This window comes from Gopherus evgoodei, chromosome 10, assembly GCF_007399415.2.
Source record: "Gopherus evgoodei ecotype Sinaloan lineage chromosome 10, rGopEvg1_v1.p, whole genome shotgun sequence".
Taxonomy (NCBI): Eukaryota; Metazoa; Chordata; order Testudines; family Testudinidae; genus Gopherus; species Gopherus evgoodei.
Window position 1 is genome coordinate 30,119,990 of NC_044331.1, and position 27,127 is coordinate 30,147,116.

The window sequence follows — 27,127 nt, forward strand, 5'->3', positions numbered from 1 at the left end:
ACGTTGGGGACGCATCAGTTGGAAGCGACAGAGGAGGAGAAGGACCTTGGGGTATTGGTTGATAGCAGGATGACTATGAGCCGCCAATGCGATACGGCTGTTAAAAAAAGCAAATGCGATTTTAGGATGCATCAGGCGAGGTATTTCCAGCAAGGATAAGGAGGTGTTAGTACCGTTATATAAGGCGCTGGTGAGACCCCATCTGGAATATTGTGTGCAATTCTGGTGTCCCATGTTCAAGAAGGATGAATTCAAACTGGAACTGGTCCAGAGACGGGCTACTAGGATGATCCGAGGAATGGAAAACCTGCCTTATGAAAGCAGACTCAAAGAGCTTGGCTTGTTTAGCCTGGCCAAAAGAAGGCTGCGGGGGATATGCTTGCTCTATATAAATATATCAGGGGGGTTAACGTTAGGGAGGGAGAGGAATTATTTAAGTTTAGTACTAATGTAGGCACGAGGACGAATGGGTACAAACTGGATATAAGGAAGTTTAGACTTGAAATTAGACGAAGGTTTCTAACCATTAGGGGAGTGAAGTTCTGGAACAGCCTTCCGAGGGAAGTAGTGGGGGCAAAAGACTTTCTGGCTTTAAGACTAAGCTTGATAAGTATATGGAGGGGATGTTATGATAGGATAGTTTAATTTGGGCAACTGATCTTGGATTATCACCAGATAAGTCTGCTCAGTGGTCTGCGGGGAGATGTTGGATGGGATGGGAACTGAGTTACTGCAGAGAATTCCTTCTTGGGTGCTGGCTGGTGAGTCTTGCCCACATGCTCAGGGTTTAGCTGATCGCCATATTTGGGGTTGGGAAGGAATTTTCCTCCAGGGCGGATTGGCAGTGGCCCTGGAGGTTTTTTGCCTTCCCCTGCAGCGTGGGGCATGGGTCGCTTGCTGGTGGATTCTCTGCAGCTTGAGGTCTTCAAACCAAATTTGAGGATTTCAATAACTCAGTCCTGGGTTAGGGGTTGTTATAAAAGTGGATGGGTAGGGTTCTGTGGCCTGCCTTGTGCAGGAGGTCAGACTAGATGATCATATTGGTCCCTTCTGACCTATGAGTCTATGAATTATCATAAGGAATTAGATGTATCACTAAACAGTAGAAATTAGGCTGCCATTGTTCAGAAAAAATGAAATATGTATGTTTTAAATCCCAGACAAGTACTTGATTACTATAAAAAGTTATGGAGCATCTTGAGTTGTGGGATCTGTTTACTACACTCATGCCTTATAAGGCACTTCAGCAGTTTCCTCATCTCCTGCTGTTGACTCCAATATTAAGGCCCACAAAGACAGCAATCAGCCAGAAACATTAACAAACCACAATATAAATGAATGGGTGTTTTTTCAACAAAATTGGATGAAGAGAGCTTAATTTACTAGGACAGACAATTCTTCATTAGCTTGGCAAGAGTATTCAGGCTAAAGAACTTTTTTGCGAAAACTAATTTTTTATTTTTTAAGCTAGGTGAATAAGACCATCAGGAAATGAGTAACATTTGCTGGTATTACTTGCTTAACAAACAGATGGATTTTCTTTTGTTGCTAAGGTGACTTCCTTTTAGTATGTAAACAATCTCTCACTGGTGCTATATTCATGATAATGTGTTCAGTATTTAAGTGTTTGGCATAATTATACTATTAAATGCCATACTTTTGTTAGGGGAAAGAGTTAAAAAGCCATAATCTTTCTAATTCAAATCAGTTGGGTAGTATGTAATAGAAAGGAAGTTGCAGTTTAGTAAAATATGTTCTACTGTAAGAAAAATCAGTTCACTTTAGGAAACACAATGTGCACTAGGAAAAAAGAAAACCAGGCATTTTAGTATCAAGTGTGAAGTAAGCTTCTTAGGGTCAGGCAAGGACCTTAGTATTTACCTGTAAAGTGTTCTATATACCTGTAATACTCTGATGTAACTTTTTAAGGTATTGAATGAGGGGATAAGAGTACACACTCTGTGTCTGGTATTAGGATAAAGTTCTCAAAAGTAGAGCATAGTAATGGATATTATTTTCATTTTGTATCATAAGCCATCTGTATATATTGTTGCACTGAGTCTTAGTATTTGACATAGGGTGGTACAGTTAACTGCTGGCTGCCAAGTTAAGACTGTTTGTTTTATTTCTGGTTTTAGACCTGTTTTTATTGAAACTTTCTTTTGAGTATGTTCACCTATTTATATTCACTTTTTATTAAATAGATGTCTGATTTGTTTGTCCATGAAAGGTTCTGGGCTGACTGGACACTCACTTCGAAAAGCAAGACAGTTCTTCAGCAGGATAGGTGGAGGCTCAGTGCCACTCCCATATATTGCCTACTGACTTTCCTGCTCCTTCTCCAAAGCCCCTTCCTGGTCCTTACTAGCTGCTTTTTTCTTCCCCTCATTGCCCACTTCTTGTGGCACACTGTGTAGACTTGCAAGTCTTTATTTTCAAGGCAAAAATTCAGGGCTTGTAAATGTTTTTATATTGCTACTGTCTAATCTTGTTCCCTTACATGGGGTCCCTGTTTTGTTCTGCAGTTCAGATAAAAGATTAGCATTAATTGAACTGCAGAGTCAGTTGAATGTGACCCCTGTGCACAGTACAGTACAATAGCTTGTGTACTGTACTCCGTAGAGAGAGAGAGAGAGAGAAAATTAATTAGAACAGAAATAAATGGTGGAATACTAACAAAACCTGAGGTATTATCAGAAGCTAATAACTCAACATTTGATTATAGCAAAACTAAAACTGGACATTAGACCAACAGCACTCACTACTGCTCATTGAACAAGTGGGAACCTACATAACAAATGTTTATACATTTTCTCTTAAACTTAATTATAATTCCAAGGGTTGGAAACATTTGGAATTTCATCCTTTTGTTCAACTCCACAGACCTTACACTTTTCTCTAAACATTTTCATTGTATCTCTGATCAAAGCTTGCTGATATAAAAGAAATTTAAATATAGTTTGTAACATATCCCTAACATTACAGGCACAAAGAATAAACAATGAAATTTATTTTAAAAATTAAATTAAAATCTCCTTTTGGGGCCTAATCCTGCCAACTGGGAATCAAGGAAATTCAGAACCTCTTTGAAAAAGTAGTACTGCAATGTTCATTTGGTACTCAAATTCTTATTGAAATAACTCAAGAAAATAGGAAGTGACACATTTAGGTTTTCTCTGTAATAAGGTAAAACCAAATGGGGACTGTCTAGCCATCTATTGGATCTGTTAGGATTCTCTGAAATTCAGTGTTTGAATTTGGGTGGAAGGAAGGGTTTGCTAAACACAGTGTTTAAAGTTGGATGCAATTTCTTTCTGTATTTTTCACTTGGTTCTGAAAAGGCAAACTTCTGTGTGGGGGAAAGTGCAGTTACATAAGCAAAAATTGCACAGCCACTAGATGAGCAATAGTACTAACGTAGTACTTGTATAGGCACTGAAAATTGCCATGCAACTAGTATGAGGTGAATATAATGAGGAGTCCTTTTCCGAATGTTTCAGTTAGAAACCGAGGAAGTTCCATTGAGCTGTTTCCTGTCTCTATGTAAAAAATCTGTTTTTCCTCAGCTTTAATACTCCCAATGAGTAGCTAACTATGAATATAAATTTGTCAATTTACAGTTGAGGTACTGCACAGCTCAGAAGAACTTCTACATATTGACAGCAAAATCTAACTTCACTTTTTTTTTTTTTTAAATCAGAGCACAACAATGGAAGAAACAGCTATATGGGAACAACACACAGTGACCCTTCACAGGGTAAGTTATTACAGCAATTAATTCTGTATGCATAACTCAGGATACTGGCAGCTTTTGAAAACAATAGAAAAGAGCCAGATGTCAGGAAGCAAAAGAAAAGGAAACTGATTTTGTCACATTCCTTTGTTTAAAATTAGAATTGTTGTAAATTCTCTGCTCAAACAGTAGTTATTGGTAAAACTTGCCAAGAAGACAACTTTATTACCTAGTCACTCTTGATCTTGCCTGAGTTTCTTAGGTAACTTCTTTGTACATATCCCCACACGACTGAAAATTATGCTGAAGTGTAGTTCATGCATTGCAAAGCTAAGAGTTTTAGCAGTATAACTGTGTAATTAAAACACACAAATGTGTTGCAAATGCTTGTTTTGCTGAAACTTTTATAGGACAGTGTAGTTAAATGTAAATAGAATACAATTTCCACAAATAAAAATTTCCATTTGAGAATAGTTGGTACAAACCTGTACTTCTGATACACATACTTTGACACTTTGACCATGTACTGACCAGAATTGGCTGGAAATTGTGCTTGAGGCCTCAGTCATCTGCTTGTGTTGACCTGTGGTAGGCAGAGTAGATTGTTTTTATAAATTGTCACACTGTCTGGAGTGGCTCACGACTGAATGTGCCTACCTCAGGGCAGACTGTCAGAAAACCACTTATGCTGGTGGTGTGTTCTATACTTATATTTCACCACACCAGTGACAGATGTGAACTCCTGGATCACAATACCAGTCTTACCATGGCTTCACAGACAGTCCCCTTAGACTCTCCAGTCTATCTTGCCACTCACACAAACTGGACTTTTTATGATAAAAGGTCACTTAAACCAAAAATCACACCACATCAGGTTGCTCCAAGTTCCAAGAGACCAGTCACTTACCCCTGATCAATTGATACTCTAGATCAGTGGTCCCCAACCTTTTTCGTGTGGCGGGTGTGAGACGACGAGCCACCGAGGGCTGTGGCCAGTGGACGAGCATCTGCCGAAATGCTGAGAAGTGGCAATAACAATAGGCGTCGCTGCTGAAATGCCTCTGACAAGCAGGGTCATCCAGAGGCGTCGCCAGCGAAATGCCGCCAAAAATCATTGGCATTTCGGCGGTGCAACCTCTGGATGACGCTGCTTCTTGGCGGCATTTCAGCGGATGTGCGTCGGCTGGACAGTACGCAGGTGCACATAGATGCTCTGGCAGCCGCCATGGTGCCCGAGGGCACCACTTTGGGGACCATTGCTCTAGATCTTACACCAAAGAGAATGCTGGTAGCCAATTATATACTAAACTAACTAAAGATTTATTAGCTAAGAAAAGGAAATAAGAGTTATTGAGAGGTTAAAGCACGTAAAAATATATGTACAGGTGAGTTAGTTTGTAATTCCAAATAGTGGCAGTGATGTTATAAACTGCCACTTTCTCAAAAGTCTTTGTCTCTGGGCAGCTCTGCTTAGCGTCTGGTACACTTCACTGTAAGAGTCCAGAGATCCAGGATCTTTCCTTGAATCCATACTTGAAGCTTCTTCAGAAAACAAGTTGACAGTGTCACTACCCAGATGGGCTTTTCCATTGATGCTGGAGAGTAAAGAATGTATTTTGAGTCTTTGACCTCCGATTATCACACACAATCTTCTTAGCACATGTGCAACATACCTCAGGTGGCATGTGACCAGAATTCATCACTTAATTTGGTCGTCTGGTTGGATCATTAGATTCCTTGGCTTGGGCCAGCAACTGGCAGGGGGAGTGCGATGGGAAGGCTGATCCATGGCCCCATCACACAAACTGATCACTTGCTTTGAAATTAGCACTTTTCTGTTAAATTTCTTTGTTACGTTCCACAAGGCTTCTTTCTCGTTTGATAGGTTATTTAGTTACAGGGGTATACACAATGTAAATGTATGCTACTATATTATACACATAATTAACAAGTTCACACATCATTAATAACAAAATGACTTAATTCCATGTAAATTTTAAATTGATTGGACTTCAATATCAACTGTAACACACATTTTGATTATGTTCTTTTAATGCTGTGACATTAATTCACTAATGCAATATTTTATCTAATATCAACATTGATAATGTAAATCTTTCAAGTAAAAAACAAACAAACCAACCCTTAAAACATATTAGTGCTAGAGAAAGGTTCAATGGATTCCCACTATCCTGTACTAATAAAGGGTTATAGTACACCATTCACCCCACATACATACTTTTCAAGACATTGGGTTTGCCTCTGGAGAAAGTATGCATATTAGGATTACATGTATACATCAGGCTGGCTGACTCTTGCTTCAGTCTGCTCTGCAGCTGAGAAGTAATCCTCTTCCAAAGCAGCATCACAGGGTCAAGACTAGTTCTAAACTTTTGTTTCTTAAATTTGATTGCCTTGTTACACTGCTGCTAATCTACAGAATGTGTTCTGAACCTCTGGGGGAGATTGTGAAGGTGAGATGGAAAAGGACCTATAGAAAACAATTGTTAAAGTGGAAAAGATACTAAAGTCAAGAAATAAAGAGAGAAGGACAGAAAGGAGCAGTAGACACAAATTGATAAATTAGACCTGAGTAATAAATTCAGGGGAAAACATGTGAAGTTGGGAGTGTGTATAGACCATAGTACTGAAACGTGTTAACTTCCTAAATAGATTAATAAAATGATAATGAAATTGTTAGAGGGTGGTACTAGCCCTTTAAGAGGGAAGAAGACCGTGTGCCTGTGACTTATCAGCTGACCCCCAAGTGGGCTTGAAAGAGGGCTCCTGGGCCCTAGAGCTGGGACAGACCTGATTAGTCAGAACCTTCTTAGAGTACGGACCGCAGCAGTGTCTACATTACAAGTGCTATAGCAGCACAGCCCAAGCTATGCTGCTGTAGCACCACAGCATAGATTCTTCTTACATAGACTCATAGACTTTAAGGTCAGAAGGGACCATTATGATCATCTAGTCTGACCTCCTGCACAATGCAGGCCACAGAATCTCACCCACCCACTCCTGTAACAAATCCCTAACCTATGTCTGAGTCAATGGAAGGGTGATAGCTAGGGCAACAGAAGAATTCCTCTATTGACTTCGCTACATCTACAGTAGGGGTTAGGTTAGCTTAATTATGTCACCCCCTGAAATACATTTTTTTTACATCCCATAGGGACGTAGCTAGGTCGATGTAAATTCTAAGGTAGACCAGGCCTGAGGCAGTCTAGAAAAGGGCAGGTCAGAGCTGGTTGGGAGTGAGATTGGCAGGTGAGAGCTGCCAGAGACCAGAAAAGCTGTAGGTGGGTCCTGGGGAAAGGCTGAAGGCAAGAGATCAGCAAGAGGAGTTTGTCAGTTGACTACCCCAAGCCAGAGAGCTAGGGCTCAGAGGCTGAAGGCCAGAGAGCAGCAGCAAGAGTCATCTGCTGACTTTTCTTATCATGGGGAGACAAAGCCAAGGGCTGGAGAGAGCTTAAAGCTAGTGGAGGGGCTTAACCATTGACATCTCAGTGGAAAGTTGGAGCCAGGGCAGGGTGAACTTCCAGCACAGGAGTTATGGGGTTTTCAGCTAGGAAAAATGGAATTGCACTCCAGCTAGAAGGGCTGAGGTGACTGTCCTGCTAAAAGGTCAGGAGAGCACGAATGAAGAGCCCAAGTATGGTGGATGATGCCGGAGTGTGCTATGTAGGGCATATAGGGACTCGAGGATGTGGATTTTAAAAACTGTATATATTTTGCTCTGAGAGACTCTGTTTTGGGACTTTAGTTATGGACTGTTGTGCCATACATTTTTGTAATATACTGCACCCAAAAAGTAGTGGTATGGAGCAGAAAGAGCCTGGTGTGGAATTAGTGAGGACTCTGAAGGAGGGAAACTGATGCAGGTGCACTTGTTCAGCAGCAACCCTACAGCTGGAGGTTGTCCCAGGAAGGAGCTGCCCTATGATATAGATATATCTATGGGTATGGCTACATTTGGAATTTCAAAGCAAGTATGAGTGTAGTCAGAGCGGCAGCGCTGGGAGAGAGGTCTCCCAGCGCTGCATGTAAACCACATCCCTTACGGGTGTAGTGTGCAGCGCTGGGAGCCGGGCTCCCAGCGCTGCTGCCCTGATTACACTGACGCTTTACAGCGCTGTATCTTGCAGTGCTCAGGGGGGTATTTTTTCACACCCCAGTTGCAGCGCTGTAAAGTGTGAGTGTAGCCAAGGCCTATGTCTGTGCCTCTTGATCACTAGTTCAAATCTTGCTCAAGCTGGTAGTGATGGAAAGTTGTGAACATCTGATATTGTGTGTGACAGGTTGCCCACTGCCCCCTCTGGAGTTCCACCTGGTGTATTGGGGTACCCTGAGCCTGCTGGTTCTGCCAGTCTGGGTTCTCTGACATTGCCCTGCTGAGTCAGGCCCTCAAGTCTCCTCCAGCACACGCACCGGTAAGGCCACACCCAGCTGCAGAAAGACACTGACACTGAGATCAGCAGCTCTGTGTGGAAAGACTCAGCTCTGGAATTGACCAATACTCAAGTGCATGCCCCCTCTCGAGTGTAAGTCTAAAATTGTATTGTCTTGCGCTGCACAGGAATCTGTACAGCGTAAGCTCGTGAAATCCACCGCCTCCCTCAATGTGGAGGAAGATGTGCACAGCTTTCTTTCTCTCCTCCCCCCTGCCATAGTTATGAATTCAACAAACTGGTTTTGGAATAACCAAAAACAAATTTATTAACTACATAAGATAGATTTTAAATGATTATAAGGGATAGCAAACAGATCAAAGCAGATTACTTTAGTAAATAAACAAAAACCACAAACTGAGTTTAACACACTAGATAGTATATAAATTAGCAAATTCTCACCCTGAGTGATAAACATGCTGGCAGATTCTTAAGGCACAAGTTGCCTTGGCTTTCCCAGGTTTTCATACACAGGCTAAGAATCCTTCTAGCCTGGGACCATCACTTCCCACAGTTCAGCCCTTGCCCCTCAGGTATTTCCGGGTGTGTTGTTACAGGGAGAGTGAGGTATCCTCATGATGCCTTTGTCCTCCTTTTTATATCTTCTTCCCACTTGCTGGAAAGCTCTTTTGCTGTCTCCTGGGTCAAACAGTTCCCATTCTGTAGGGCTATATCTGAGAGGTTTCTATTGTACACAGTTCCTGGGGTCATTCTTGTGCTTATGTACATTTCCCCAGTAAGCCATTAAAATTGTTTGGCCTTTTTATTGTTGTACCTGAAAGGATGCTTGTGGATGTTTTTTTCAACTCACAACATGTTTCAGTAACACATATATTGCCAAACTTCATAATTTCACATATGATGATAAAACATACAATCCAACAAGATATTAATGTCTAGTAGATTGACTTTTCGAATGATACCTCACAAGACATACTTCGTACAAAACATATCCTAATTACATGACAGTGGTGAATATTGGGGTGTCAGGGTATCTGAGTGGTGTAGCTTACATAATATGTAGGACCCTTTTTGGCAGTCTTACCACAGAGTGAAAAATGGAATAGTCCACAAAGAATGAACTGCCCTTTCAGGCCTAGAGATAGATTTCTCTCAGAATGTTCAAGGCACATTAGCACAGCAATTTGATTAAGTTTGCATTGTCACTTTCATTGCTGTGGATATGTAGGACTTAATTTTCCAGTGCTCTTTCTGTAGCTTTTCATTTAATTCTTGTTTCAAAAAATTAAAATATTCCAGTTTGTTGAATGTGATACGGTAAGGTGATCTTTACTTCTTGGGGTTTGGGTTCAAATCCTGGTGAGGTCATGAGTAAATTCATATTTTAGATCATTCCCCATGAAACAAACCCATAGTGAGCTTCCTTCAGTTTTCTTGTCTGGGGCACTGTCAATAGCTGCGAACATTTAAAGTAATACTGAGTGACATACATGAAGGCAGTCATGCAGGGCAGAATGCTGTTTTTATGCGCCTCTGAATTTAGCTTTCACTATACACTACAGTGCAATGAAGTGCAGGTGCTGCCCTTCCAAAAGTTGTATTTAGCAAAAGACCCAGAGGAGCTGCTGCCTTTTTGGAAATGGTTGTATACTGGAATTTTGCAAAGCGATTTATTGTTTCAACAAGGCCTCTATTTTCATTGAGAGCAACAGCACTATACTAAATATATAAAACTTCATAATGTTCCTGCTTGGTATCAAAGTGCCATTTTAGTATGTGTTTTTCTGCACAATGTTAAAGTTGTTGGACACTTCCCATTTTCCAGAATGACATTCTCCCATGTCTGTGGTTCTGTCATGTGTGCTTACTGTTCTAGCCACTACAAATGTATACCTACATCTACATGTTGAGTAGTTGGTGGTCTTGTCCTGTTGTAAACCACAAGGTTTAACACTGATAGCAAGAACTTAGCCTGTACTAAACACCAAATGCAAGCCCCTCTAATTGTTAATGTGGGATTTTTGGTTTTGTTTAAAAATATTAAACCGGTCACTATTTGGGATGGAGATGTGAAGGAAGAGGTAGCTTTTAGAAGGTTTTTTTGTGGTTGTTTGTTCACTTTCAGACTTTGTCAGCAACTCAGAAGCTATCAAGTAGATGAGGTGGCTACCATATAACCTTACAATACAGGCATATAAGAGGCTAATTTTTGACCTCAGTCACAGCCATCAATCTTCAGAGCACTAAAACGATGTAGGGGAAAAACACCTCCCCAGGAGTTATAAGAATATGGTTGCATGACTTACTTGCCCTCTCAGTAGTTCCATGAGTCCAGACTAAAGAGACCTGCTGCAGATTCCATCCATCTAGTCTCTGATGTGTTGGCCTTCAAGATTCAAATTTCTCTTCACAGGAGTAGGGAACTAAAGGAGCCCCTCTGGAATTTGCTCATCCTGAAACAGCTGAGAGCAGCAAGTTAGCATTGAATTATTCAGATGCAGCACAGAAGGAGGTGCTGCAGAGATGGATCAAACTGGAGACACCCCCTTTCCACACTAGGTTGGCTGCTCATTGTATTTCTCCAAGAAATATTTAGTCTGCTGGCACAGTTCCTCAGAATTGCCATGATTTTGTCCATATGCTTTTCTGTAAGACCTAAATGCTATTAATATGTGTATTATGGAGTGAAGCCAAGTAAGGCAGTGGAACAGACTGATTTCACAGTGTGATTTTAGCTTTATGTATTTTCATAACTCCATGTGGACTTGGGTAGTGGAGTTTGGTTCGATACTTCTTAGTGACAAAAGATGGCTTGTTTATCTAAGTGGGCAACAGATGTGGCAGGGGAAAAATTTTGCCAGTTTATTTAAAAATGATTCATGCATGTGTCTATCAAAGATACTTTTATAGCCCCCACTATCATAGTATCTCAACGTTTTACAGTCTTTAATGTATTTAACCTCAGTGCCCTTCTGATGGGGAACAAATATCTTCATTTAGGTTGCGGCTCTTTAAAAACTCCCTGAACTCTATTGATATTCAACTCCTCTGACTTCACAGAGGAAAGATGGTGACTGGCAAGGACTTGTTGCTGCTAGCAGCTTTGCTGTGGGCAATTTTTAGATACCATATCTGTTACAGGAAATGATAGCACAGTTGTTTCCCATATTTGTTCTAGAAGTTACTTCAAGGGTGAGGCAATACTGTGCAGCATAACTTTCCTAACATAAAATTTGTCTGAATCAGTCAGAGAACCATATTTAAATAAGGCTATAGCTAGCACAGTTTCAACTATACAGACAAGGCCTAAAACGTTCAAACGTACTTCTCAAACAAAAATATTTTTCAGTATAACACTGGATGGCACTACACCGTAGTGATTAAGGACTCAGAACTACAGTGGAACCTGGCTAATTCACAGTAATGGCTGAAAAATTGAAAAATTACAGCACTGCATAAAAGAGTCCTGTGGCACCTTATAGACTAACAGACGTTTTGGAACATGAGCTTTCGTGGGTGAATACCCACTTTGTCAGATGCATGTAGTGGAAATTTCCAGGGGCAGGTATATATATGCAGGCAAGCCAGAGATAACGAGGTCAGTTCAATCAGGGAGGATGAGGCCCTGTTCTAGCAGTTGAGGTGTGAAATCCAAGGGAGGAGAAACTGGTTCTGTAATTGGCAAGCCATTCACAGTCTTCGTTTAATCCTGAGCTGATGGTGTCAAATTTGCAGATGAAGTGAAGCTCAGCAGTTTCTCTTTGAAGTCTGGTCCTGAAGTTTTTTTTACTGCAGGATGGCCACCTTAAGGTCTGCTATAGTGTGGCCAGGGAGGTTGAAGTATTCTCCCGCAGGTTTTTGTATATTGCCATTCCTAATATCTGATTTGTGTCCGTTTATCCTTTTCCGTAGCGACTGTCCAGTTTGGCCGATGTACATAGCAGAGGGGCATTGCTGGCATATGATGGCGTATATTACATTGGTGGACGTGCAGGTGAATGAACCGGTGATGGTGTGGCTGATCTGGTTAGGTCCGGTGATGGTGTCGCTGGTGTAGATATGTGGGCAGAATTGGCATCGAGGTTTGTTACATGGATTGGTTCCTGAGCTAGAGTTCCTATGGTGCGGTGTGCAGTTACTGGTGAGAATATGTTTCAGGTTGGCAGGTTGCCTGTGGGCGAGGACTGGCCTGCCACCCAAGGCCTGTGAAAGTGTGGGATCATTGTCCAGGATGGGTTGTAGGTCCCTGATGATGCATTGGAGATACAGTTCCCAGCTAAAACCTCTCCAATGCATCATCAGGGACCTACAACCCATCCTGGACAATGATCCCACACTTTCACAGGCCTTGGGTGGCAGGCCAGTCCTCGCCCACAGGCAACCTGCCAACCTGAAACATATTCTCACCAGTAACTGCACACCGCACCATAGGAACTCTAGCTCAGGAACCAATCCATGTAACAAACCTCGATGCCAATTCTGCCCACATATCTACATCAGCGACACCATCACCGGACCTAACCAGATCAGCCACACCATCACCGGTTCATTCACCTGCACGTCCACCAATGTAATATACGCCATCATATGCCAGCAATGCCCCTCTGCTATGTACATCGGCCAAACTGGACAGTCGCTACGGAAAAGGATAAACGGACACAAATCAGATATTAGGAATGGCAATATACAAAAACCTGCGGGAGAATACTTCAACCTCCCTGGCCACACTATAGCAGACCTTAAGGTGGCCATCCTGCAGTAAAAAAAACTTCAGGACCAGACTTCAAAGAGAAACTGCTGAGCTTCACTTCATCTGCAAATTTGACACCATCAGCTCAGGATTAAACGAAGACTGTGAATGGCTTGCCAATTACAGAACCAGTTTCTCCTCCCTTGGATTTCACACCTCAACTGCTAGAACAGGGCCTCATCCTCCCTGATTGAACTGACCTCGTTATCTCTAGCTTGCTTGCTAGCACACATATATATACCTGCCCCTGGATATTTCCATTACATGCATCTGAGGAAGTGGGTATTCACCCACGAAAGCTCATGCTCCAAAACGTCTGTTAGTCTATAAGGTGCCACAGGACTCTTTGCTGCTTTTACAGATCCAGACTAACACGGCTACCCCCTGATACTTAGCACTGCATAAATTAAGAAATAAACACCAGAAAAACTCCACATAAATGTATGATAGAACATGCCATATGTACATTTTTTCATTTCTAGTTTAGTTTTAATTTTGATAATCCTAGTAAAAGTAATGTGCATTGTAAAAGAAATACTTAGTAATAAGAACCACTCAGCATATACTATAATAAGCAACCATTTGAGAGGTAAAGGGAAAGCATCAGTACTTTGAGTTGTAAAGTGTGTGTGTGGTTCAGTGAAGGTTCCGAATTCCTCAATGACTGATTTTTCATTCACCCAGTGTTTTAAGGCTCACATTTGTGCCCTGCTGGTAATTGCTTTGTTGAAGGAGAATTGCAGTGACGAAGTCTGCATTGTAAAAAATAACTTTACCTCCCTTCATAAAACATATTTTTCTCATAAAGTAGTACATTTTGTCAGGAGGCAGACAGGTTTTAGGAATTCCTCATTGCCAGTCTGCAAATCCTTATCTCCTTTGTGTTACTTTGAAAGTTTCTTATCTGCTCTTTGCTTCCCTTTCCCCCGCATTTCCCCCGCCCCTTTTTTAAAAAATGAGTGGTACTTCTTGGGGGTGCAGAGATTTAATATATTGTGCAGGATTGGGACCCAAGTGGATCTCTCTGGAGCTCCATTAACTTCACTGTGGCTTCACACACACACATGAGTTTTACAAGGATTCAGTGGTAGGGTCAGGGTCTTCATTTGTACAGCACTTAAATTATGTAAATAGCCATGTAAATGGCTGCTTCTTATTTAATCATGACTAAGGCCAGTGTTTTAAAGTGCAATTCATTTATGAGAAATGACATTGTGGGGTTCTTCATTAGTCCCTCAGTGACTTCAACATCAAACCTGCTCAGTTTACAAATAAAATGTGTTTTTTCCTGGCTGCCACTCCTTCAAACTCAGTCAGGTTATTTCTGGCACAGGCATCACAACAGTAAACATTCTCCAATGGAATTTAGTGAATGATTTATTTGCTGAGATGCATGCTAGGGTAAAATTCCTCTTACTATCTCAAAGCTATTCTGGCTTTTTCATGACTTACAATGTAGTAATTTAGTTAAGTCAAAGTCAGCAGGAAGTGGATTTAAGTAAGAAGGTGCCATTTTATACATAATTGCTTTTCAGAGCAGTATTATGCTTTAAAAAGTCAGAAGGTTTCAGTAGTAAATACTATACGGTAATACAGTGTACTAACTCTACACTACCACTGTCTGCTGCTGATCAGTTGTGGACTATTAATTCAAACTCCTTCTCCACATCAGGCAGAAGAGGGAATTGGACCTGGGTCTCCCACATCCTGGGTGAGTGCCCTAAGAATTGGGCTGAAAGTTGTAAGATGGGGCACAGACCATTTTGTGAATCTAGTCCTTCGTTTCCATTATTTTTATATGAAGATGTGTCCATTAGCTAAACAAATCAGTTCATTTCTAATAAAACGAATGCTTTGACAAGAAATGAGTTTTTGTCAACTTTCTGATTTGCTGAAATGTTTCACGTTTTGTTTAACCCAAATTGATTTTGTTAACCTTTCAGAACTGTCTGCAAACTGAAAAATCAGTTATTCTCCCAACTCTGATAAGCATCCACTTTTTTCTGTTTATTCTTTAACAAATTAGAAATTGTATAACATCCTTTTGATTCTCTTGCTGCTTTCATGTGATGAGGTAGTATAGTGTCTGCACATTGAGCTCAAGTATAAATCAAATAATGGCAATAGTTCAAGACTTTTTTAAAAAAGATTTTGTTACATAGATGTTGCAAGATGCTCTTGTTCTGTTTTCAGTATATTGCTGTAGATTTGTACTGAACTCATTTGAAAAGAGACAAAATGCTATTTTTAAGCAAATCTAATTGACAAGAACACTTGAAGTTTGGGATGAAGCTCCAGAGGTGCAATCCTTATGAGACTCATTGGGGGGACATCTCCACTGCTGAACCTTTAGCTCATGCCCTTCCCATTGGAACCGTAAGAGGTTCATTGGCATTACCCCTGACATTCATGATTCTTAGTTTTATTCAGGGGCCATACACTCTCTGCTTTGAGTCTCAGCTGAAGAACTCTTGACAGACCATGACCCTTAGACTCATTGAGGAGCCCACCAGAGCCAGCAAGTCCAGGTTGCAGTTAAATTTTGTGTAATTAAGACCATTCATATACTTCTCACAGCATTTTTTTCCCCTCACAACAGGAAATACTGTTGTTCTCAATCCATTGAAGGGAAGGGCTTGCTCATGCTTACTGTGTTAAGCAGCAGTTTGTCTGTAGCCCAAATGCATCCTTCCTCAGATGCTACTGGAGGCTGGCTGTAGTCTAGAGAAGACAAATTCTCTAAGCCAAATATAAAATTCCCAGTGGTCTTTAAAAGACAACACAGTAAATTCACTTTTTCCCAAGAAGAGGGGGGAGAACCTCAATGAACTTGTTTGCAGGAAAACACGACTTGAAATGCCTCTGATTTTGCTTCCTCTTTGGGGTCAGAGCACTCTTAATCCTAATAGCTGCAACCTAGGCATGTGAGTTCTAGTGTTCTAATCTAGTTTTATTCTAATCTAATCTAATCAAACCTGATCCAGTTACTTCGAGTTCACCAGTTCTAGAATCAGGAACATATCTATGCATGTAAGAGGTCTGAGTGTGCTAGCATGGAATACAGTATCTTGCTGAACTCCAGTGGTGGTAGCTCTTAAGAAGTCTCTTTGAATTTTGTTAAAGCTTTTTACAAGAGAAAGCTATGCTTTGAAACACAAAAGATCGTTGTCTTTGACTTCTAAAAAAGAGTATTTTTTTTATTGCATTCCCTAACATAGTGGGCTACTTGTTAGTTCATAAGAGATCTGAGCCTGCCTTTTGATAGTTCATCTGATAGAGATATCAGCTAATTCCCCTCCTACGGAGAGATAATCAGGTTTTCTGTACCCAGAAGCAAAGGTTTTTAGAAATGAGTTCTACTTATTTCCCCTGCCTATCTTGTGAATTTCTTCCAACTTGGAATTAAATTTTGTGTTCAAAGCTTGTAGAGAATATTCCTTTTTTTTTTTTAAACAGTTCATATGTGCAAGTCTCTTTCCCCTTTCTCCTAGTCATGAAAAGTTCACAACCACTTTATCTCATCTGTCTCTACAATGGCTGGGCTTATGTGGCTGCAGACTTCTCAAACTTGGTAATCAGGTTACTTGTGTTGTGTGTGGATAAACTGCAGTGGACTTAATTTTAAAATGTCCCCAGTTGTCATCAGCATTCCAAGTTTTAAAGTATTCCCATCTCTCAGGGTTCTTGGCCAAATTATCATAATATCTGAGGGTTTTACATGTCAGTGACTTGTAGTAAGTTGTTAAATGGAAACTTTCATATTTTTCCATCTTTTCGAGTTTTATTTGAACTTTCCAGTTTTGCAATATAAAAAATTACAGGAAGTTTATTAAAGCTTTTCCCTAAAGTTTACTACTAGAGACTTTACTTTCACCTAATGTTGTCTTTTTTTTTTTTTTTTGTACACATACCCTTTTACGTATATGAGAGTAAAGGTACTACTGGGGGTTGCTGAAGTTAAATGTTCATAAATTTAAAACCATGGACCAGTTTTCTTCAAACGTTGACTCTTTGGGATCATTGAAATTGACACAATAAAGGGGTAAATCATGTTCACCTTACTCCAGCAACTAATGAATAATGTTAGAGTTTGACCCAAAATTGAATTTATGGAAAATAAGTTCAGGTTTTAAATTAATTTTTTTTGGCAAAAGAATGTTTGTTTGAAAATGTGCATCCAAGGTACATTTCTCGGTATGTATGCTCCTGTAGAGAGTGGAAATTTGCATACTGAGTTATGTACAGGAGAAAGTCCAAATGGTCATAAATTTAATAAATGCAAGTTTCTTGTCAAACTATGCAAAGCCACTAAAAATTGTCCACATCCAGTTTTTCAATTTCTTCTCCTTGTATTTTCGCTCTGTCTTAAAGAGTAGATACAATTTTTTTTGAAATGGCAGAAAATAGTGATGCTGCTTCTCGCATCCGTACCATCTCTAAATGATAAGATTTTGCTTGACTTCCCAAGAAAATTTAATATGATGGCAGAGCTGGAAAATGGACATTTTTTGCCCTCATGATGTTGTTTCAGAAAAATTGTGTTATGAAATTAGACATTTATGATGGAATGATTTTGGAGCCCTAATTAAATGGTGAGCCAAATTAATGTTTTTACATGAGAGCTAGATCTGGAATCAGATTTTCTGATTTGTAGTTTCAGCTGGTAGACCTCTTTTGTTCTCTTCTTCTCATGCTGGTCACCTAAATCCATCAGTGTTCACAGTTAAGTAACATGTATTTGTATAGGAGTTGGAGGGAAAAAAATTCTAGATTTCTGAATTAATACTGTGAAACTAGAAGCATTACCTGTAATGACAGTGGAGAAACTTGGAGAGATGAAAAGACGACTTTTCCCTTGAGTGAAGGACTATCAAATTAATAGAAAAGGAAACTTTTTCTGTGCTTATGCATTTACGGGAGGATAAACTGAGAACAGATCTAAAAATAGGTTAGTCTCCACTCTTGTTTGTTCTTCCTCAGCCCACCAAATTAAAAGCATGAGCCAAGTTCTGCTGACACAGTAATGTAAAATCTGAAGGAGCACTGTTGAAATCAGTGGAGTTGCACTGGTGAAAAACTTGTTTGGGGCTAATTCTAATCTCTCTGAATTTTAGTTCTTGGTCCAAGATACTCTTAATAGTTTCAGTTCATGGATTCCTAGACTTTTAAGGTCAGAAGTGATTGTTATGATCTAATCTGACCATAATACAGGCCATAGAATTTCATCCAGTAATTTCTGCATCTAGGCCATAACTTCTGCTTGAGTTAGCATATATCTTTTAGAAAGACATCCATTGATTTCAAGACTTAAGTGATGGAGAATTCATCGCTTCCTTTGGGAATTTGTTATAGCAGCCTAGTTGTTTGGCTGTTTAAATGGGCTTGCTAGAGAAAAAATCCATATCTTCAGTGGTCTCATGTGAGTGGGTCCTTTCCTATGCTGAAAAAGACAGGGAGAAGCACAGAAGTAAAACTTTGTGATGGAAAATGAAGGTAGATTGGAACCCAGACAATTTATTATTTCCATTACTATGAAAAAATATACTGAACAAATATTTTAAAGTTTTTTTTAATGAAAAATCAAATCTTGCAGCAATATATCATACTTACTTAAGATAGTGTTTTGTTTCCCACAAATATTTATGCTTCCCAGGAAGAGCTAAGCAGTCAGTTTACTAAATATAACTGATTTACCAACTTAAAATGTACTTCCCACCCTTGCCACTTCTGGGCAGACTAGAAATTGTAAGCATAATTGTCAAATCTTGAAATATCCAGTAGCAATAACTTTTCAGAGCATTGACCTTGCTGCAGAGGGATAGCACCCTAGAGGGAAAAGATTGAAGCAAATGACTCTTGTTAACATGTAGATGACTTGCCAGTGCTGACAAGGTTTTGATGTATTTAATGATACAAGTAGTCCTGCTGTTATTACTAAGAATTGAGCGTGTAAACTTACTACATTGTGCTATGATGCAGGGTCAGGTTGGGTGAATATTGCAAAATGAGAACTCTACGAAACACCTAAGTGCTGCAGGAAGCAGGGTTGTACTGAACCATTACCTCAGAATATTAAGGGGTATTATGTTTGCTGGAGTTGCAGCCTTTGTGATAAGGGACGTTTAGTTGTAACCACTTTGAGGCTCTCTGGAATACTGAGTGCAGATGTAGTCACGCCATCTGTAAAAAGATGTATTGGAATTGGAAAAGGTTCAGGAGTATGGAACAGGTACCATATGAGGAGAGACTAATTAGACTGGGACTTTTCAGGTTGGAAAAGAGATAACTAAGCGGGGATATGATAGAGGTCTATAAAATAATGACTGGTGTGGAGAAAGTAAATAAGGAAGTGTTATTTACTCTTCATAACACAAGAACTAGGGGTCACCAAATGAAATTAATAGACAGCAGATTTAAAACAAACACAAAAGTATTTTTTTCACACAATGCCCAGTCAACCTGTGGAACTCTTTGCCAGAGGATGTTGTGAAGGCGAAGATTATAACAGGATTCAGAAAAGAGCTAGATAAGTTCATGGAGGATAGGTTCATCAGTGGGTATTAGCCAGGATGGACAGGATGGTGTGCATAGCCTCTGTCTGCCAGAAGCTGGGAATGGAGTCAGAGGCTGGATCACTTGATGATTACCAATCCTGTTCATTTCCTCTGGGGCACCTGGCATTGGCCACTGTCGGAAGACAGGATACTGGGCTAGAAGGACCTTTGGTTTGACTCAGTATGACCGTTTTTATCTTCATAAGAGTATGGGTGTGAACTCTAAGGTTCTGCCCAAATTTCAATTTCGGGAAATTTAGACAGACAATTCAAATTTCCCCCTGCACTTATAATTGTACAGTTTGGTGGTGGTGGTGGTGGTTGTTGTTGTTTGTTGTTTACCTCCTGACCTTAGGTTGTATAGTCTCTGGCTTGTTTTATCAGCTGCTGTCTTCCTCTCAACGAGCATAATCATTTTAGGGGTTGGTGGTATGTTCCCCATCGGCATACACTTTTACTTTACTTACAGGTCTGCTATGAGACTTAATCGTTGTAAAATACTTTCAGAACCTTAGATGAAAAATGCTATAGAAGAGGAAAGTATTCTTACTCCTTAATTACATATTATTATTTTTGCTGAGATGTGTATTAAAATGCTGGTATTCTGAATTTTTGATGAAATAGTATGAACTGCAATTTGGTCTGTAGGTAATGTGGTATCTGAGGATGGTTCTTATGTTCTGTTTTAGGCTCCAGGATTTGGGTTTGGCATTGCGATATCTGGAGGAAGAGATAATCCCCATTTTCAGAGTGGTGAAACATCAATAGTTATTTCTGATGTCCTGAAAGGAGGTCCAGCAGAAGGACTACTACAGTAAGTGTTACGTTTTTTTTCCTTCTATGGGAGATTACTACTTCATCGAGGTTTGGGATATCAGTGCTTGACTCAGATGAATTTCCTAATTATCTTATGGTAGCTCTCAAGATATGATAGCTGCGCAGTGGTCCTCTGATACTGCAAGTGGCTTCTTCAATGACTCGTTTCTTTAAGAGGGGTAACCGTGTTAGTCTGTATCAGCAAAAACAACGAGGAGTCCTTGTGGCACCTTAGACTAACACATTTATTTGGGCATAAGCTTTCATGGACTATAACCGACTTTGGGGGTTATAGCCCACGGAAAGTTATGCCTAAATAAATTTGTTAGTCTCTAAGGTGCCACAAGGACTACTCTTTGCCATTTCTTTAATGTTCTCTTTCAGCTCATTGGAATTTTTTTTATTACACATCACATTATGGTTTTTTTAGGGAAAATGACCGTGTGGCAATGGTTAATGGAGTCTCGATGGATAACGTGGAACATGCATTTGCCGTTCAACAGTTGAGGAAAAGTGGAAAAAATGCCAAAATAGTAAGTGAATGTGTTTTAAACCTTAAATTTAGTAGAAGTGCCTATACTGTCAGTAGTTGGTGGAATTGTGCACATTATTATTGAGAAACTGTCAAGTAAGACACCCAAAATTACTCTTGAAAACTTTTAAACCATAGTTTTTGATTAGCAAGACATGCAGTCAGAAAAGACTTTAGGTAACAGAAGCTCCTCTTCTCACTATAAAGAAGACTTTTCCTAGGCTGCCGAGACAGTTCATTTCTCAGCTTATTTCTGCAGGCATTATCAGGCTTTTCAAATGCTAGTCGGTGCCGAAGGTCTTCACTCTTTATTCAAGCCCCAACAAACCCATCTTTGTGTTCAGTAAACACCATTTGCCAAAATAAGGCACAATAACCTTAATTCCTATAATTTCAGATTTATTCAGAGGATATAGATAGCTTTTGAACTTGCAAAACAACAAAATTGGACATTAGTGAAAGGTAGTAATCTGGTTTTCTGAAAACTTTGCAGATTTATATTTCTAAAAAATGAAATAGAAAATAAACACATTGGCAATTTGTTTAATTTTGGAAAGTGGTTTTGTTTTTAGGGCTTAAAAACTTTACTTTTTTATTCCTGGCTATTCCGTAATGCTCTTTTTCACACGCTCATACAGATTTGCAGTAATTGCAGTGCTATATGTTTATAAATTTGGAAATCCAGTGGGTTTGCAGATGTCAAAAATAACTTGCATGCCAAGCTGTACAACTTTTCATATTAGAAAGCTGACATTTCAGAGTAATGCTGTAAAGCAAATCAGTGGAGGCTCTGGTGGTTTTGCTGCAGAAATGGCATGATCTGTAGTGGAAATATAATATTTTTTGTACTTGTGCATAAAACCCAACAACAATGAAGAATATATTATAGTTCCCAAATATTTACAGGGGTATAATTACTGAAGCAGAATATTCAAACATAGTTAGTTCCCTCTAATGATATAGACTATCAGGATAAATCTCAACTTTGAACTATCAATACTAATGCTTTCTTCCCTCTGTGGTTTGCCCAATCACAATCCTGAAAGACTGGCAGGTTTCAAACCCAAACAGAGTTACTGTCAATAAGATACTCAGTATACAATAGATTATATGTTAATGAGTAGAATTTTGAGTAGTTCCAATAACTGGTTTGTGGCTTTAATTAAAGGGGAAATAATCCAGACTTGCAGCTCTGTGGAAATAGAATATTGCACTGCAATAGCTGTTACTCTTATTTTGTTAGCAATTACCAATTTGCTTGGACTGCAATAGGAAAACTAATGTGCTGATTTGGCAAAATGGTTAATGTAACTGACAATAAAGCGGAGTGTTCCATCAGTCTGAACTAATGGCTTTTACTCTGTCTCGCCATCTGTGGGATACAGTTGCCAGAAAAATGCAGAAATGTAGACCCAACGTAAGTCCATCTATCATATTTTCTTTTGCCTTCTGTTTAGCTTTATTTCTATTCAATGCAGATGTGTTACTATCTTAAAATGGATGTGGATTTGGGGCTTAGCTGCACAACAACCACATTAGTTACATTGTGACCAGGACAAAGGTTTCACAAGGGACAGCTGTACTTTTAAAGGGCAAAGCCTATACTGTACATTAGACGGGATTTAAGTTACCTTGGACCCCTTAAGAGCTTCCAACTCTGTCCTCTCTCAAACTGGATTTCCCTGGACTATGATTATGTGAGTTCCTTCTCTTCTTGTATAAAAGAGAATATAAAACTTTTAGTGCACTGCTGTAGAGTAGAACTGGTTTGTTTCGAGCTAAAACGATCAAGGACTCCATATCAGGAAAGAGTGTCTTTATCTGAGCCTTATTATAGTTCATTGTTCACCATCTTCCATTCTGGGCTTCTGCAACTTGCCTTAGAGCTTGATTGCTTCTTGAGAGGCTTGTTAGACAGCTCCTTTCTAGACCAATCTCCCTGTGGCATTATTTTGCTTTGGCATATGTCCACTTTTGCTCTGCAGCGGGATTTTTATCAGATTTACCTTCAGTCAGATTCCCTAGATGGCTTTCCACAACCCATCTTTCTTGAGGCTACTGTTGGACTCCTGTGTTGCGTTAGCAGAACTTTTTCTGCTAGCCTAGCCTAAGTCTGTATTTGATAGTAGAAGGATGGGGGGTTCTGACAGCGTTCTGCTTGAGTGTTGCCCTTCTTGAAAACCTTGTATAAATTCATTTTGTCAGGCTGATTACACATCGCAGTTAGGTCTCACATACGACATCAAGGCCACATCACTTTGGACTCTTAACTTCTACATAACTTTACCCAAGTGAAATAAACTGTATGGAAGGGGGTTATTTTTGTTCAGAATTCTAGCTGACGGCTTTTCAATCACTACTTTTTGTGGGACCTGGAATGTTCTTTCATGCCTCTGTCCTCGTAATGCAGAGGGTAATGCTATTCCCAGTTTTGTTTTTGGTTCAAAATCATTTTAAACAATATTTGTAAATTAAAACAAAATTTCTAAGGAGAACAACATACTTAAGTTAGCTTTTAATAACATGAGTACACTTGAAGTTTATTTTTAATCCAATATTCAAAGACAAACTTAACTTAAAAAAATAAAGGGAATTCGAAGGACTGAAAATTAAAAACAAGTTAGCTTTCTGACTTTTGAGGAGAGAACCTACATATCTTTGACCGCTATCCTCCTACAAGATGACCAGTATACTTCTAGTTTTGGTCTTCTTGCCAGCCTCAAATGCAGATGAAGTAGTGCTGCCAACAGATGATGGAATACACTTACTCTGTTTTCCATATGTTTTGGCCAAGTAAGATGCTGTCAGCTCACCTCTTCTTAAATTCATGAATTTGCTACTTCCATAGCTATGGACCTTGGTCATAGAAGCCATTTGAGTAAAGTAGCTGCTTTATTTACCTTTATTTACCACTGCAAAATCTTGTGGTCTAGATTAGCCTCCCCATTTATGCTTGGTACTTATTGGTAAGTATAAGACAGCTTTATATCTCTACTATATTACCCACCTTATGGTCACAATTAGTTTTACATTTCATAACTATTGAAACTTAAAATTTTCAGACATTGGTAACAAGGAATGATGCTTCTATATGTAATTGGGCATTTTACCAGTAAAATACTGGGATGGCTGTTTGACTTTTCTCAGGTGTATCATTGGTCTTATAAACCAAATTCATTCATACCTGAATGAACAATTCAGGTTAAAGTGGCTGTTAAATGTAAAGATAATAATGACAGGAAAGCTCACAGGAGGAGAAATCTGACAGTTACTGCTTCTGGGTTTGTTTCTCATCCCAGCTGGCACCATGCTTTTAAGGCATTTATGCCATCTCATTTAAACATGTATGGAATCCTTTTGTCAAATACCTAACTCGTCTCTTAGATGACCATATCCATGAACATCTGATTTTTTTTTTGATTTTTTTTTTTAATTTGGAAAGAGAAAAAGCAGAAAGCAATTAAGTGGGGGAAGAAATGTTTTTTTTAATTGCAATGCATTATGACACTGGTTTATCCAAAAACTCTGCGTAGGAAAACACAATCTTTGAGTGAAGTAGGAAGCTAACCAGTTGGGTTCTGCAATGTTTGTATTCCATCCTCCAATCCTGGAGCAATGAAAAGCTGTTTGCCTGACTTTGCATTCACAATAGCTCATTTCAGATTAGCCTTGCTGCTGTTTTTTTTCACTCTTGGCACATTGTTGGAGTTTTTAATGGATTTATTAGTACTGCAAAGATCACTGATAACATGTAACAATACTGTAGCTTGTTCATAGTAGCTGTCTTCCATAACTGGTATCTTCTTCTTTGAGTGATTGCTCAGATCCATTCCAGTTAGGTGTGCGCGCCGTGTGTGCACGTTCGTCGGAAGATTTTTACCCTAGCAACTCCGGTTGGCACCGGAAAGGAAAGTTGTCCCAGCCTCAGGACCCCAAACCCCCTGCGGAGTTGGACGCAGTTCTTCAGGCAGAGCCCTCCGCAGACCCGCTCCTCCCAGGTCTCTCCTTTTCATCCTTCCTGGATGAGGCTGTGGCTGGAACATCATCTACCAGCCCGCCTCCACTTGACCTTAGGGCACACCAGGACCTCCTCAGGTGTGTTGCACAGAACATGAACCTGCAGGCCGAGGAGGTCTCGGAGATACAAGATCCAGTGGTGGACATATTGTCAGCGGATGCCCCCACTAGGGTTGCCCTTCCATTTATTAAAACCATTCAAGCTAACACCACTACGATCTGGCAGTCTCCGGCTTCTGTTCTCCCCTTTGCGCAAGGGGTGGAATGTAAATACATGGTCCCCTCAAAGGGGAATCAATACTTGTATGTCCACCCTCCCCCTTGTTCCCTCGTCGTCCAATCTGTGAACGAGAGGGAGCGACATGGTCAGCAGGCCCCGGCCCCAAAATCCAAGGAGGCGAGACGCATGTACTTACTCGGCCAAAAGGTCCACTCTGCGGGGGCCCTCCAGCTCCGCGTCTCCAATCAGCAGGCCCTCCTTAGCCGCTACAGCTATAACACCTGGGCCGCCACGGACAAATTTAAGGAGCTGCTCCCTCAGGAAGCACGTTAGGAGTTCTCCGCGATCCTCAACGAGGGCAAAAAGGTCGCGGGAACTTCCCTGCAGGCTTCCCTAGACGCCGCGGACTCAGCTGCACGTACTCTGGCATCTGGTGTTACTATGCGCCGTATCTCGTGGTTGCAGGTCTCCGGCCTCCCCCCGGAACTCCAGTATACCATTCAAGACCTCCCATTTGAAGGCCAAGGCCTGTTTTCCAACAAAACTGACCCTAGGCTGCAAAGCCTAAAAGACATTATGCGCTCCTTAGGGATGCATACACCCGTAACCCAGCGCAGACCCTTCCGGCCACAGCAACAACACCGGCCTTACCCCCAACCCCGGCAGAGGCAAGACCTCGCCAGACGGCGAGGCAGGAATGGTCGCTGCAGACAATCTGGAAACCAAGTAGGCCAGAACCAGAACCCCTCCAAGCCTTCTTCGGGGCCGAAACCTTCCTTTTGAAGGTGCGCCCGAGGGTGTTGTACCAGTTTCGTTGATGGATCCGTCCCCTCCTTTTTCCAACCGTCTTTCCCTTTTTCTCCCTGCATGGTCCCAGCTAACATCGGACCGCTGGGTCTTACGCACGTTGGAACTTGGATACCACCTGCAATTTGTTTCAAACCCTCCCTCATCCCTCTTCAGGGACCCCTCTCACGAGCAACTCCTCCTACAGGAGGTGCGAGCGCTCCTCGCCAAAGGAGCCATAGAGGAGGTTCCCGAGCTTGAGCGGGGCAAGGGGTTTTATTCCCGCTACTTTCTAATCCCCAAGGTGAAGGGAGGTCTCAGACCTATTCTTGATCTGAGGGAACTCAAAAGATACCTAGTAAAGTTGAAGTTCCATATGGTATCCCTGGGGACCATTATCCCATCCCTGGATCCTGGAGATTGGTACGCTGCCCTCGACATGCAAGATGCCTACTTCCATATAGCCATCTTCCCACCCCACAGGAGGTTCCTCCGGTTTGTGGTCAACTGGTAACATTTCCAATTTGCGGTCCTCCCATTCGGACTATCTACAGCCCCAAGAGTGTTCGCCAAGTGTATGGCTGTAGTCGTCGCCCACCTTCGCCGCAGTCGTATACACGTATTCCCATACCTAGACGACTGGCTTATCCAGGGGACTTCCAAGGCGCAAGTCCTCAGTCACGTCCGCATTGTCAAGAACCTTTTCTTAAGCCTAGGTCTAATGATCAATATGGGAAAATCGACACTAATTCCCACACAGAGGATAGAGTTTATCGGCGCCACCCTGGACTCCACTCTTGCCAAAGTCTCTCTGCCTCTGTCGAGGTTCCAAACTATGGCAGCCATCATACGGAGACTGCAAGCAGCGCCCCTGACCTCAGTGCGCACCTGCCTTACCCTCCTGGCACACATGGCGGCCTGCACGTTCGTAACGAACTATGCAAGACTCCGCCTAAGACCCCTCCAGTCCTGGCTCAACGCACAATACCATCCAGCCAGAGATTCTATCGACATGGTTGTCACCATTCCCCAGGACATCTTAGACTCCCTCCAGTGGTGGCTGGACCCCCCGTGGTGTGTGCAGGGCTCCCGTTCCATCCGCCCGAACCCTCGGTATCCCTGACAACAGATGCCTCCTCCCTGGGTTGGGGGGCTCACCTCGGGCTCCTGCAAACCTAAGGCCTGTGGTCACCTCGCGAGCTAGCCCTCCACATCAGCGTCCGGGAGTTGAGAGTGGTCCGCCTTGCTTGTCAGGCGTTCCGTCAGCATCTGCAGGGCCGTTGTGTCTCGGTATTCACCGACAACAC

General features: G+C 41.1%; 1 protein-coding gene across 6 annotated transcripts in view; it reads left to right on the top strand.

Annotated features, from left to right (window-relative positions):
* Positions 1-27,127, top strand: part of TJP1 (tight junction protein 1) — a 316,033-nt gene that overhangs the window by 203,933 nt on the left and 84,973 nt on the right. For all 6 annotated transcript variants that reach the window (XM_030577350.1, XM_030577352.1, XM_030577351.1 and 3 more), the window contains 3 exons: positions 3,701-3,757; positions 20,139-20,263; positions 20,696-20,798. In XM_030577350.1, the coding sequence (XP_030433210.1) occupies positions 3,701-3,757; positions 20,139-20,263; positions 20,696-20,798 (285 nt within the window). The remainder of the gene's footprint in view (positions 1-3,700; positions 3,758-20,138; positions 20,264-20,695; positions 20,799-27,127) is intronic.